At 41.5% G+C, this 15,360-nt stretch overlaps 1 protein-coding gene across 3 annotated transcripts in view; it reads left to right on the forward strand.

The window, feature by feature from the left end:
• LOC111185582 (uncharacterized) overlaps positions 1-14,954 on the forward strand; it is a 180,450-nt gene extending 165,496 nt beyond the window's left edge. The window contains exon 5 of one of the 3 annotated variants that reach the window (XR_016388550.1): positions 12,261-14,951. Coding sequence is in view for 1 of the 3 variants with exons in the window: in XM_089899072.1 (XP_089755198.1) it covers positions 12,261-12,373 (113 nt within the window). In the remaining 2 variants the exon portion in view is untranslated. Of the gene's footprint in view, positions 1-12,260 lie in introns of all 3 variants that reach the window. The other 2 variants (XR_016388549.1, XM_089899072.1) reach the window with 2 other exon arrangements.
• Positions 14,955-15,360: the final 406 nt, after the last annotated feature.

Below are 15,360 nucleotides of genomic sequence, written 5' to 3' on the forward strand. Positions count from 1 at the left end.
GCCTCATCCACCAGAACACAGGCACCAGTCCCCTCCACCAGGAAGCCTACACAACCCACTGAACCAACCTTAGCCAGTGGGGGCAGACACCAAAAACAATGGGAACTATGAACCTGCAGCCTGAGAAAAGGAGACCCCAAGCACAGTAAGTTAAGCAAAATGAGAAGACAGAGAAACACACAACAGATGAAGGAGCAAGGTAAAAACCCACCAGACCAAACAAATGAAGAGGAAATAGGCAGTCTACCTGAAAAAGAATTCAGAGTAATTATAGTAAAGATGATCCAAAATCTTGGAAACAGAATGGAGAAAATACAAGAAACGTTTAACAAGGACCTAGAAGAACAAAAGAGCAAACAAACAATGATGAACAACACAATAAATGAAATTAAAAATTCTCAAGAAGGAATCAATAGCAGAATAACTGAGGCAGAAGAATGGATAAGTGACCTGGAAGATAAAAGAGTAGAAATAACTACCACAGAGCAGAATAAAGAAAAAAGAATGAAAAGAATTGAGGACAGTCTCAGAGACTTCTGGGAAAACATTACATGCACCAACATTCGAATTATAGGGGTTCCAGAAGAAGAAGAGAAAAAGAAAGGGACTTAGAAAATATTTGAAGAGATTATAGTTGAAAACTTCCCTAATATGGGAAAGGAAATAGTCAATCAAGTCCAGGAAGCACAGAGAGTCCCATACAGGAAAATCCAAGGAGAAACATGCCAAGACACATATTAATCAAACTATCAAAAATTAAATACAAAGAAAACATATTAAAAGCAGCAAGGGAAAAGCAACAAATAACATACAAGGGAATCCCCATAAGGTTAACAGCTGATCTTTCAGCAGAAACTCTGCAAGCCAGAAGGGAGTGGCAGGACATATTTAAAGTGATGAAAGGGAAAAACCTACAACCAAGATTACTCTACCCAGCAAGGATCTCATTCAGATTTGACAGAGAAACTAAAGCCTTTACAGACAAGCAAAAGTTAAGAGAATTCAGCACCATGAAACCAACTTTACAAGAAATGCTACAGGAACGTCTCTAGGCAGGAAATACAAGAGAAGGAAAAGATCTACAATAACAAACCCAAAACAATTACGAAAATGGTAATAGGAACATGCATATTGATAATTACCTTAAATGTAAATGGTTTAAATGCTCCAACCAAAATACATAGACTGGCTGAATTGATACAAAAACAAGACCTGTATATATGCTGTCTACAAGAGACCCACTTCAGACCTAGGGACACATACAGACTGAAAGTGAGGGGATGGAAAAAGATATTCCATGCAAATGCAAATCAGAAGAAACCTGGAGTAGCAAGTATCATATCAGACAAAATAAACTTTAAAATAAAGAGTATTACAAGAGACAAAGAAGGTCACTACATAATGATCAAGGGATCAATCCAAGAAGAAGCTATAACAATTGTAAATATGCACCCAACATAGGAGCCCCTCAACACATAAGGCAAGTGCTAACAGGCATAAAAGGGGAAATTGACAGTAACACACTCAGTAGGGGACTTTAACACCACACTTTCACCAATGGACAGATCATCCAAAATGAAAATAAATAAGGAAACACAAGCTATAAATGATACATTAAACAAGATGGACTTAATTGATATTTATAGGACATTCCATCCAAAAACAACAGAATACACTTTCTTCTCAAGTGCTCGTGGAATATTCTCCAGGATAGATCATATCTTGGGTCACAAATCAAGCCTTGGTAAATTTAAGAAAATTGAAATTGTATCAGGTATCTTTTCCAACCACAACGCTATGAGACTAGATGTCAATTACAGGAAAAAATCTGTAAAAAATACAAACACATGGAGGCTAAACAATACACTACTTAATAACCAAGAGATCCCTGAAGAAATCAAAGAGGAAATCAAAAAATACCTAGAAACAAATGACAATGAAAACACGATGACCCAAAACCTATGGGATGTAGCAAAAGCAGTTCTAAGAGGGAAGTTTATAGCAATACAATCCTACCTCAAGAAACAAGAAACATCTCAAATAAACAACCTAACCTTACACGTAAAGCAATTAGAGAAAGAAGAACAGAAAACCCCCAAAGTGAGCAGAGGAAAGAAATCATAAAGATCCGATCAGAAATAAATGAAAAAGAAATGAAGGAAACAATAGCTAAGATCAATAAAACTAAAAGCTGCTTCTTTGAAAAGGTAAACAAAATTGATAAACCATTAGCCAGACTCATCAAGAAAAAGAGGGAGAAGACTCAAATCAACAGAATTAGAAATGAAAAAGGAGAGGTAACAACTGACACTGCAGAAGTACAAAGGATCATGAGAGATTACTACAAGCAACTATATGGCAATAAAATGGACAACCTGGAAGAAACGGACAAATTGTTAGAAAAGCACACCCCCCCCGAAACTGAACCAGGAAGAAAGAGAAAATATAAACAGATGAATCACAAGCACTGAAATTGAGACTGTGATTAAAAATCCTCCAACAAACAAAAGCCCAGGACCAGATGGCTTCACAGGCGAATTCTATCAAACATTTAGAGAAGAGCTAACACCTATCCTTCTCAACTCTTCCAAAATATAGCAGAGGGAGGAACACTCCTAAACTCATTCTACAAGGCCACCATCAACCTGATACCAAAATCAGACAAAGATGTTACAAAAAAAGAAAACTACAGACCAGTATCACTGATGAACATAGATGCAAAAATCCTCAACAAAATACTAGCAAACAGAATCCAACAGCACATTAGAAGGATCATACACCATGATCAAGTGAGGTTTCCCAGGAATGCAAGGATTCTTCAATATACACAAATTAATCAAAGTGATAGACCATATTAATAAGTTGAAGGATAAAAACCATATGATCATCTCAATAGATGCATAAAAAGCTTTTGACAAAATTCAACACCCATTTATGATAAAAAAACTTTCCAGAAAGTAGGCATAGAGGGAACTTACCTCAACATAATAAAGGTCATATATGACAGGCCCACAGCCAACACTGTTCTCAATGGTGAAAAACTGAAATAATTTCCACTAAGATCAGGAACAAGACAAGGTTGCCCACTCTCACTACTATTATCCAACATAGTTTTGGAAGTTTTAGCCACAGCAATCAGAGAAGAAAAAGAAATAAAAGCAATCCAAATTGGAAAAGAAGAAGTAAAGCTGTCACTGTTTGCAGATGATATGATACTATACATAGAGAATCCCAAAGATGCTACCAGAAAACTACTAGAGCTAATCAGTGAATCTGGTAAAGTAGCAGGATACAAAATTAATGCACAGAAATCTCTTGCATTCCTATACACTAATGATGAAAAATCTGAAAGAGAAATTAAGGAAACACTCCCATTTACCACTGCAACAAAAAGAATAAAATACCTAGGAATAAACCTACCTAAGGAGACAAAAGACCTGTATGCAGAAAACTGTAAGACACTGATGAAAGACATTAAAGATGATACAAACAGATGGAGAGATGTACCATGTTCTTGAATTGGAAGAATCAACATTGTGAAAATGACTGTACTACCCAAAGCAATCTACAGATTCAATGCAATCCCTATCAAACTACCAATGGCATTTTTTCACAAAACTAGGACAAAAAATTTCCTAATTTGTATGGAAACACAAAAGACCCAGAATAGCCAAAGCAATCTTGAGAAAGAAAAATGGAGCAGGAGGAATCAGGCTCCCTGACTTCAGACTATACTACAAAGCTACAGTAATCAAGACAGTATGGTACTGGCACAAAAACAGAAATATAGATCAATGGAACAGGATGGAAAGCCCAGAGATAACCCCACACACATATGGTCACCTTATCTTTGATAAAGGAGACAAGAATATACAATGGAGAAAAGACAGCCTTTTCAATAAGTGGTGCTTGGAAAACTGGACAGCTACATGTAAAAGGTGAAATTAGAACACTCCCTAACACCATACACAAAAATAAACTTAAAATGGATTAAAGACATAAATGTAAGGCCAGACACTATCAAACTCTTAGAGGAAAACATAGGCAGAACACTCTCTGACATAAATCACAGCAAGATCGTTTTTGACCCAACCCCTAGAGAAATGGAAATAAAAACAAAAATAAACAAATGGGACCTAATGAAACTGAAAAGCTTTTGCACAGCAAAGGAAACCATAAACAAGACAAAAAGCCAACCCTCAGAATGGGAGAAAATATTTGCTAATGAAGCAATTGACAAAGGATTAATCTCCATAATATGCAGGCAGCTCGTGCAGCTCAATATCAAAAATCAACCAACCCGGGCTTCCCTGGTGGCGCAGTGGTTGGGGGGTCCCCCTGCCGATGCAGGGGACGCGGGTTCGTGCCCCGGTCCGGGAGGATCCCACGTGCCGCGGAGCAGCTGGGCCTGCGTGTCCAGAGCCTGTTGCTCCGCAATGGGAGAGGCCACGGCAGTGAGAGGCCCGCGTACTGAAAAAAAAAAAAAAAAAAATCAACCAGCCCAATCCAAAAATGGGCAGAGGACCTAAATAGACATTTCTCCAAAGAAGATATACAGATTGCCAACAATCTCATGAAAGTATGCTCAATGTCAGTAATCATTAGAGAAATCCAAATCAAAACTACAATGAGGTATCACCTCACACCTGTCAGAATGGCCATCATCAAAAAATCTAGAAACAATAAATGCTGGAGAGGGTGTGGATAATAGGGAACCCTCTTGCACTGTTGGTGGCAATGTAAATTGATACAGCCACTATGGAGAACAGTGTGGAGGTTCCTTAAAAAACTAAAAATAGAACTACCATACGACCTAGCAATCCCACTACTGGGCATATACCCTGAGAAAACCATAATTCAAAAAGAGTCACGTACCACAATGTTCATTGCAGCTCTATTTACAATAGCCTGGACATGGAAGCAACCTAAGTGTCCACTGACAGATGAATGGATAAGGAAGATGTGCCATATATATACAATGGAATAATACTTAACCATAAGAAGAAACGAAATTGAGTTATTTGTAGTGAGGTGGATGGACCTAGAGTGTGTCATACAGGGTGAAGTAAGTCAGAGTGGGAAAAACAAATACCATATGCTATCACATATACATGGAATATTAAAAAAACCAAAAAAAAATGGTTCTGAAGAACCTAGGGGCAGGACAGGAATAAAGACGCACATGTAGAGAATGGACTTGAGGTTATGGGGCAGGGGAAGGGTAAGCTGGGACGAAGTGAGAGGGTGGCATGGACTTATGTATACTACCTAATGTAAAATAGATAGCTAGTGGGAAGCAGCCGCATAGCACAGGGAGATCAGCTCAGTGCTTTGTGTCCACCTAGAGGGGTGCGATAGCGAGGGTGGGAGGGAGATGCAAGAGGGAGGAGATAGGGGGGTATATGTACATGTATAGCTGATTCATTTTGTTATAAAGCGGAAACTAACACACCATTGGAAAGCAATTATACTCCAATAAAGATGTTAGGAAAAAAAAAGGAAACTGTTGTAAAACAGTAAGATGGTCACTCCACTGGACCAGAGGGAGAAGATGCTGGGGAATGTGGGGCAAGAAAGTCCTCTACCTGCTGTGGAGTCAGAGGATGCTCTCTGGGGAAGCTAGACCTCGAGCTGGGCCATGAAGAATGACAACTTTTCAGATGTCCAGCCAGGAAGAAGGTAACCCTGCTGGAAGGATGAGCCCATGTAAAATGGTCAAGGAGGCACGGTATGTTTGAAGATCTGCAAGAAGTTTAGTATTTTCGGCACAAAAAAGTCAGAGGGACAAGAGGTGGAAAAATAAAGAGAAAGTGAAGTCTGGGACCTGACCGTGAAGGGTTTGCTATGCAGGTAAGGTGTTTGCCTTCTATTTCCTGGAGTGCTGGTTTTCCAACTACAATGAGAATTATCTGGGGAACTTTTATATAAGGCGAATGCCTGGTCCCAGTCCCAAAGATTCTGACTCAGTAGGTGTGGGGTGAGGCCTGAACACCAATATTGTTTTCAAACTTTTTATCGGAATAAAATTTACATGCCTGTTCAACCTCTACTCCAGTCATACCTGGCTCCTGTCTGGTCCCCAAATGTGCTGTTCTTTTTTGTGTGTTTTTTGTTTGCTATGTCTCTTTTCTTTTACGTATAATGCTCCTAAAAAGTCTTTATTTTTGACCCTGTTCCTCTAACTCTTAATCGGCTATCATGACTCAAACCTGCCATCACTTACTTCAAGAGGTCCTCCCTGATCTTTCCTGGCAGAGTTATGAATCCTTCCCTGTATTTCCATAGCACCTTTATATAATTCTCAGTGATTGGTGTCCAGTTGACTTAGTTTGGGTCTTGGGCAGAATACGATGACTGAGTTATTCCACCCAGATTGTATCCAATGGGGGAGGCAAAATTGGGTGTTGATATCAGAAGGGGGAGTGGATGCTGGGCATCAAAACAGCAAATATACTTTTCAATATTGCATAAACTTGTATTGTTCCTGAAAGTATTTAAAGTGGCTGTCTTTCTATTAGACTCTGAGTTCTGTAAGGGCAAATACTACCTGATATTAATCTTTGAATACTTAGCTCCAGGTGAAGTTCCTGGCTCAGTAAGTGTTTGTTAAGTGAGTGGTTCTTGCCGTCAGTTTTAAAGATATGGGTTCATTCTAAAGTCTGTTCTGAATAGCATTCATCCTTTCTAAAGTGCTTCTACTTTATTCTCTCAGGCCCCCAGAGCTTTTGCACAATGGCTTTTGAAACTATCATCCCCAGAAAACATCTTTGAGAAACTCTAAATTAGCTCCTTTCCATTTGTCCTCCTGAGAAAGTGATGCTAGAATTTAAGGGTCAGTGATGGGAGGGAGGCAGACCAGGTAGCTGGGATCCAAAGCCACTAATGCCATGGACAGGTGGCCTCTGTCCCTGCCAAAATTCCACTTTGTGGTAAGGAGGAAAGCAGAAATTCCTGGACTCGGGGTGAGAGGAGCTCAACTCCTATTGAAGTGATTGGGTTGACAGAAGCCACTATGGAGGTAGAAAATGTTGCTTTCATTCTGCCCTATCTGCTGAACTTTCTCTAAGGATCTCTTTTAACTTATATTTAAGAATTGAGGGGAGAAGAAAAGCTGACAGTCAAGGAGTTTACATTTAAGTGCTAGTTTATAAGCAATTTTTCTAAGCCTTAGGTCATTTCAAAGTTGCCATTTAATGGGTATCATAGCATCTCCCTGGAGAGAGGAGTGTGTTCCATCAAACTCACTACTCCTTCAGGAGCAGATTTGGATTTGGTTTTATGAACAGTAATGATTTTTTCATAAGGTACACTTTGCTTCCACACAGGATGGTATGATTCATAAAATAAAGCTCTTATGCCTTAATTATCCTTTCCAGGAATAAACCCTATTTCCTGAAGCTGTAAGTCCTATTGTAAACAAGCTAGGTCCTCCTACATTTGACTGTTATCTTGTGTAGCCATATTAAATGCCACAAAATGCTTTAGAATGGGAGAATAAAGCAAAGAAAGAGAAGGAGGAGGAGAGAAGAGTTGGCAGAGTAGTACCTGGTGGGACCCCTCAAAGAGAATGTCTCTGGCACCCAGATATCCACTGGGGCTCTGGGGCGGAAGGCGGAGCAGGTGGCTGAACGTTTTTTATTGAACTGACCATCCCCGTAGCAGTCTGTTCTGAGCAATCAAAGCCCTCTCTCCAGTGCCGAAGGATGAAGGGCCTACCTCAGAGCTGCTGTCTCCTTCCCTCCTCACCTCCCTCTTGGTCAAAACTTATTTGGACAACTGGACAACTTAATTAACTCAGTAGAAATAACGAGCGCAGCAGTGGCCTGCTTGACACCCAGTCCTTCCTTTTTTCCCTCTGTAGTAGCAGCATTTTTATTTTCCTTTGGAGTACGGAGACAGGTGACCAAGAATCCTGCTTACCTACATTTCTCCCATCTGAGACCTCACAGCTGGCTTACAGGAAAGAGTCCAAACTCTTTGGCATGGGATACAACCAGGCAGTATAATCAAAGTGGTGTTTTGGGACTAATACGTTGGCATCAGAAAGTAAAGGCAAGGAGTAAACTAGCAGCCAATTAGAACGGTTTGGCAGGATATGGGCCGGTCTCACCCAGGAAAACATTGTGCCAGGACAATTATTTAGAGAGAATTTGGCCAAAGAATATAGTACACCGAGAGCCTATTAGGAGCCAAGCCTTGTGCTAAGTGCTTTACATATGTTGTCTCATTTGTGACAAAAGTAATTCCCTAAGAGCACCCATGCTTTTCTGCTGTGGCACTTTTCACAGCCAGTAACTATATACTTATTTGTGTAGTTGTTTTGACATCTGGGTCCACACTCTAAGTTTCCAGCTATGTGCCTGGTGCCTAGTAGATGCTTGAAAATTTTGTTGAATGAATAAATGACTGTGTCTTAGTTACAACTTGTGGAACATAGATTCGTGAGAAGAAACCTCACGGAATTCTAGGAAAACCTGAAAAACTAGTATTCAGGAAGGGGGTGCTAAGCAGGGCAGTTCTGGGAACCTCTACAGCTCAACCTTCACTTGAGAATTGGCCATTAATATTACAGCTGCCAATGCTTCTGCACTATGGCTCTCAGTTTAAATTCTTGAGGGGTAGATTCTGATTGGCCCAGCTTCAGTCAGGTGTCCACAAATGATCCAATCAGCTATGACCAAAAGGGCAGAGTCACATAGTAGGAACTGTCTGCAGGATGTGCCTTACAGAGATGTATGTTAGATATTTCCTTTAGGTATGAGTTTTGTACTGTTGGCTATGAGTTCAATATTAATGAATCAACAGTATATGTTAAATAAGGTGTCTTTGAATAGAAGTACAAATAAAACCAGGTTATGTGTTGATTGGTTGACAAAAATATTGTGACTAGAGACTAGCAGGGAACTAACCCTTTAGTTTTCCTAGGAGCAATGGTTCAATATTTGCTAATTCAATATAACTACTGCAACAGATGAGAATCAATTGTCGTTGGAAATTTATACTTCCGTTAGCAATGTATAAGAGTTTCCAATGAGCCACATTCTTGAAAATATTTATTAATTTTTAAATGTTTTTTAAACAGATTAAACATTTTTGCCCATCTGGTAGTAATAATATATATATAGTGATATGATAATATATATGGTGATGATTTTTCCCAATCTGTGACTTGCCTATTCATTTTTTCTAAATTGAAGTATGGTTGATTTACAATGTTGTGTTAGTTTCAGGTGTACAGCAAAGTGATTCAGAGATATCTTTTTCAGATTATTTTCCCTTAGAGGTTGTTACAAAATATTGAGTATAGTTCCCTGAGCTATACAGTAGTGTGTGTATATTAATCCCAAACTCCTAATGCCTAGTCATTAAAAAAATTTTTATTTATTTACGGTACGCGGGCCTCTCATTGCTGCGGCCTTTCCCGTTGCGGAGCACAGGCTCTGGACGCGCAGGCTCAGCGGCCATGGCTCACGGGCCCAGCCGCTCCCTGGCATGTGGGATCTTCCCGGACCGGGGCACGAACCCGTGTCCCCTGCATCGGCAGGGGGACTCTCAACCACTGCGCCACCAGGGAAGCCCTGCCTATTTACTTTTATTAACTACATGTGTGATTCTCTTCCTCCTCCCCCTCCCCCTCCTTCTCCTCCCATTCTTCCTCCTTCTTCTTCTTCTGCTTTTTCTTCAAGAAGGTCTAGGATCTCCTAAGTCTTTCGCATTTTCATATATGTTTTAGAATAAGCTTGTCAATTTTCACTAAAAATTCTTATGGGATCATAATTGTCATTGTGTTGAATCTATAGTTCAATGTAGAGAAAATTATCATCGTAACAATTTTGATACCTCATTTTTAAACAACAAAAGAGCCCTGTGGAGTTTGGTGTGCATAACAACAATAAAAAGTAAACATTTCAGTCACTGTGATGTTTTTCCATTGAAAACTAGCTCACATCTACTCTCTTCCTCGTGTAGGAAATGTTCCCATCTTAAATGTACAAACAATATAGAGCCTCTCTTTACCCTCCTATTTGTTCTGAAAAGAATTTCCTTTTTCTTCACTGACTACATTGTTTGCCCATTAGAAAACCAAAAGAGAAAAAGCCAAACAGGAAAATAATTAAAAGAACAATTACTGCATGTTTTTGTATGAATATTATAGGTTAAGACTGAGAAAGTAATTCTTCTCTTAAATAGGTATTTTAGATTTGTTACTGCAAAAGATATCCCAAATCTTACTCATTCAGTAATATCAATCTCCTGCAACATTCCCTGGCATTCTGAAGGAATTTCTGAATAAGCATTATTGTTATCTTTTACAAACATACGTCTAATGATAGCAATTATTCTCTTATGAGGCTGCTATAAAACAGAAAATAGAGGGTATAGAAATTAGGGGCTGTGCATGAGTCACTTCCTATAAGTTTCTATACTCCTTCAAAATAAAGATTCTCATAAGTCACAAATTCACTTTAAAGACAATACATTCAGGTTACCTGTTAGAATTATACTGATCTATAGCCTTAGAGGGTTGTTTTGTTTTTGCTTTTTTTAATCTGAACTGGTCAGGGGCCAGGCACAGATCTCTGTTAGGTTGATAGTGAACATTCCATTTTGGGGTTCATCCGTCTCCATGTGTTTGAACATTTAATTCAAAGATGATGCTTCAGACTCATCAGTAGCACCTGTGCTTTAGGTTCCTTTTATGACTAATCAACTAGGGGGTAACTGAAATCCTGCTGTGTTAGGTGACATGGGGCAGGCGAAAGATGTACAGGATATGGTTTCTGCTGTTACAATCTTACAGCACACTTGGGCAGACAGGACCCAGATGCCTGCAACATCCCGTAGAATATCAAAATGCACACACAGTACAGACCCTTAGAGGAGAATTTACATTTTAAAACATGACAGTCATAATACACACACAGGAAGTGCACAATAAGTTAGCAAAGAGAGATTCTCATTCTTGCTTGGAGATTGCATTATCCTGTTTATTTTCAGACCTTATCTGAAAGTATGTGTTTATGCATTTATTTGCTCTCTTACTTACATGTTTGTCTGTCTCCTCACAAGAATGTTAAGTTTCGTGAAGAGCTCAGGTTCAGTATCAGGAGAACAACTTGTAAATGATACACTGCAGGATACATGATATATGAAAGGGATGCTCTGTGTGCTACTGGGTCACAGGGGAGCCAGGGGCCGGCTTCAGAGTCCAGAGGGAACTTCGCAGAAGAGGTGACATTTGCCCTGTGTGAGAAAACCCAAGGGTCCATTTACAAAAGTGGACTGATGGGTCAGAAGGGGTGTGTATTTAACATTTTGTTAGATATCACTAAATTGCCACCTTTACTTGTGAAGAATGAGCGGGCGTTTATCTGGCACGTAAAGGTGTAACAAAGGGATGATATTCCTGGCACAGGGAACAGCATGTGCAAGTGATCATGCAGTTTTGTGGGATGCGTGGCGGGGAGTAAGCCAGACTGTGAAAGAATTTAGGGCCAGGTTAAGAATTAGGTGAGCTGAGGGCATCACGGCAGATCTCTCGGTGGAAGTAATCCACAGCAGTCTTTAAAATCTCAGTAGGATGCAAGGCAGAGATGGGTAGGGACATGAATCCATTTCTGTGGATGGTATCTGCCCTCCCTGTCCCCCTCTCTCCCTCCCTTCTTCCCTCATGTCCTGCCTGCCTGCCTTGCCTTCCTGCCTTCACTCATTGACTGAGCACCGGTTCCATGCCAGGCGCTGAAGAGAACAAAGCGAAGTCCTGCTCTCGTGATGCTTGCCTTCTAGTGGGGGAGACACACTGTTAACAAGAGAATGAAGGGAAGAAGGAAGGAAGGAAATTCAGGGGGTATGAGAACTGTGAGGGAAATAATTAAGTGAAGGAGAGTGCAGGGTGAGAGGGAGGTGGCCCCCTGCGACCTGGGAAGCGGATGCTGCACACCCACTTCCTGCCTAAGTCCTGCCCCTGCCCTGTTTGTTGCAGGTGTCACTGCCCACCCAGGGTGCTGGGATTTCTCTCCTCTCTGAACTCAACTTCTGGTTTTGTGGTACCTATCTCTTGCAACTTCTATTTTCACTCTTCCATCTCCCCTGTTTGATTGTAAGCTCCTTGAGGGCAGGGCTGAGTTTTTTCATGTTCAGATTCTACACTAGAGCACAGTGCCTAGAAGCACATAACCCTGATTTAAAAAACAAAAAACTCCACTGTTGAAAAGTTAGCAAGTTCACATTTTCTGTTTTTTCTTTTCTCTGTTTCTCAGGTTGGTTGCATGAAGCATGGTCACTGCTGCTGAGGTATCCTTTGGCTTGGGCTGAGTCGGTCCCTCCTGTGTCTTCAGTCCTTGCGGTGACATCCACGTTGTTCCACTCGTGATAAACGAAGGGCCTCTCGGGCTGTGCTCCTCGCCTTATAATGAGAATTACCAGCAGGCCTGGATGGATCCAAAGTAATGTGAGCCTGCTGTCCTGCAAATGTCTGTAATAATAAATGACAAGGAAGGCAGAAGGTGTGATACATTCACTTCTTTATTATGAAATGTCCCTGTAGATTTTCAGTGCCCAAATTTAAACGAGAAAAGAAAGCAAGCTATCCTTTGGGGCCTTTGGTTGCATATCATGAAAGAGTGTCAGTTTGGAGTGAGACAATGACTTCTTTGGGATCAGAGGGCTTTCTAGAGATTACAGAGGTACCTCGTTTGGAGGTTTAATTGCAGACAGTTTCAATAAGGGTGATGCTAGATTAAGCATGACCAGTTGATTTAAATGGGAAATGGATTATGATTAGAAATATGAGTTAGAGCCACCCCGAAAACCTTCAGAAAATTACAACTGTAGGTCTTCATAGGAGAAGCTACCTTTTTCCAACTTGACAGTCAAGGCTCTATAGTATCAGATTCTAGAAACAAGGAATGTCAGAACCGGAAAGAGCACTAGTGATCCCGCCTCTTCCTTCTGTAGATGTGAAAGTCAGATCCAGAGCCATAAAAGGATTTACTGAAGACCCAAGGCCAGGCAGTGGTTGAGGCATGCTTATAGATTAGGTCTTTTGACTTGTTTGCGTTTCCCTCTGTTCTTGATATGTGATGAGGAAAGAGCTTGGTGGACTGTAAAGTCTTATGTGATCTACTGGCATCCCATCATCTCCACGTGCTGCCTCCAATCCTACTTTGACCTTCCTGGGCCTTAGCTTACTTGGTGACATTAGTGGATGTCCAAGTTCTCTTCTGTTTCTAAAATTCCATTCCTTCATGGCTCTATTTTTAGAAAATAGAGATAGTGGTTGAAAGAGCCTTGGAATTCATCAAGAAACTCTTAAGTTTTGCCTCCACTGACCCTCCTCCTTCAGTCTCATCTCTTGCCGCATTGTGCCCATCCCGTCCCCTGACCTACCAGTGCAGCTCCCCAAATGCCCCAGGATCAGAGCATCTGTGCGTGATGTGCCCTCTGCCATCTTTGCCCTGCTAAGTCCTATTTGTTCTTTAAGGCTCTGTTCGAGCATCAACTTCTCAGGAAGGCTTTCTTGTGTCCTCTTATAGGCTTCCCCAGCACCCGATGCCTCTTGCTACCATGGTTTATCACACTGTATGGTAACTATCTACCTAGATCTCACTCTATCTTTCCAGGCTGTGAACTCCTCAGCTCTGAATACCAGTGCCTGCACTGTGCCTGGAACATAGGAGAGGCTCAGTAAATGTTTGTTTAATGCTGAGTGGTTTTCTCCAAGAGATGACCAGCAGTTCCATACTGATGGCTGTGTCTTGTCTTTTAAGACTTTGACATCTGGGCATTGGCTGGTGTGCACCGCCAACTGGTGGCTTAGATGGAATAATGAAGGTGTTAAGATTCATCCCTTGGTGCCACTTTGCTGATGGAAGGAGCTCAAGGTGGATGACTTCTGAGCCTTCATCACAGGACAGCATGAAGCTAGTTGCTTGCCATCTAGCCAAACCCTATTTCAAGGTGGGAGCTCTGGAAAGAGATGTTGCAGACCCCAAAGAAGGTATAGCCTCTCCTGGGTTTACAAGATCTAGTGTACATCGGCAGCCTCTTTAGAGTTCTGGAGAGATGGGTGTAAGGCTTCTCACTGCAGCTGGAGGATGGGAAGAGGTCAGCCGTTCTCTAAAATCCTCAGAGGTTTTCTTTCTGAGTTTGCCGAGTGGTTTCTAATGTGTGTTAACTCAGGCTGCTGCTAACTGCTGCTGATTGCGGATGAATTGCTGGCAATAGCAAGCGGCTGTCCTGGCAGCAGCAGAGGCTTGTCCCAGGATAACAGGAGTAGGGATAGAATGGTGTAGGTGGTGCTGAGCTGCCTACACCCAGAAGCCCAGAATGCCCAGGCAGCCCAACAAGCCACTTAGCAAGGGGAGCCAGGAGCAAAAGCTCTCTTGGGAGCCCAGGGCTACCAAAAGTGTGGAGACAGAGGCCATGATTCAGCAGGAGCTGGGACTCTGCTGTGTTAATGTTTATATTGAATGATGAATGGAAGTTGGCCACCAAGCTTGAGGAAAGTTGCTTCTCAACACCTCAGTGTGTCAGGATCCTTGAAGGAATCCAGGATAAAATAAGAGACGTAATGCCAAATGGAAACAAGGGAACTGAAGATTTTGATAACGTGATCAAAATTAGTGGAGGGTGTGTGCATGATATGTAACAGGAAAGTGGTTCCGGACTACTGAGATTACCTAATCATTGCTGGCCTTCTTCTCTCTCCAGCAGAGTTATAAGGGAGGCTTTGCCCTGTCACCCCTGCTTTTCCTTCTCCCAGGCCTGGGGTGGGGATGTGGAAAGAGGCACATTCATTTCTTGAGCTCACTCACTGTGTTGTAGTAGGCTTTAGGGATATAGCATGAAACTAGATGGAGTTTAAAGTGTTTTAGTCCTTCCTGATTTTTCTTTATTCCTCTGAAAATTTAATCCAGCTATTGACCCTGCCTGGATGCTATTTCTTCTTCTTTGGTTGGGGTGGGATGGCTGTGTGTGTGTGTGTGTGTGTGTGTGTGTGTGTGTGTGTGTGTCCCTGAGGCAGGTACTGATGTTCCAGCAGGGAGGCCAGGGCCAGGATCCTTTCTTGGTAACTTAGGAGTCAACAGCAGGCATGAAGGGAAGGAAGGCTTGGCTCGGGGGCCTTTAGATCAAAGGGGCCTCTGAGACTTGGTTGCGCTGGCTCCTCTTTGTTGGAGTGAAGTCTCCACAACAAGCATACTCCATCAGTGATTGCGTCAGTTGGGACTGTAGCAGGAAATAGATGGTACACTGAAATGGTCACTTGGAGAGAGTTTTTGTTGTTGTTGTTTTGGTTTGGTTTTTTTTTTGCGGTACGTGGGCCTCTCACTGCTGTGGCCTCTCCCGTTGAGGAGCACA

This window comes from Delphinapterus leucas, chromosome 17 (genome assembly GCF_059928025.1).
Source record: "Delphinapterus leucas isolate spDelLeu-1000000601 "Yukka" chromosome 17, BTC_Dleu_Yukka2, whole genome shotgun sequence".
Lineage (NCBI taxonomy): Eukaryota > Metazoa > Chordata > Mammalia > Artiodactyla > Monodontidae > Delphinapterus > Delphinapterus leucas.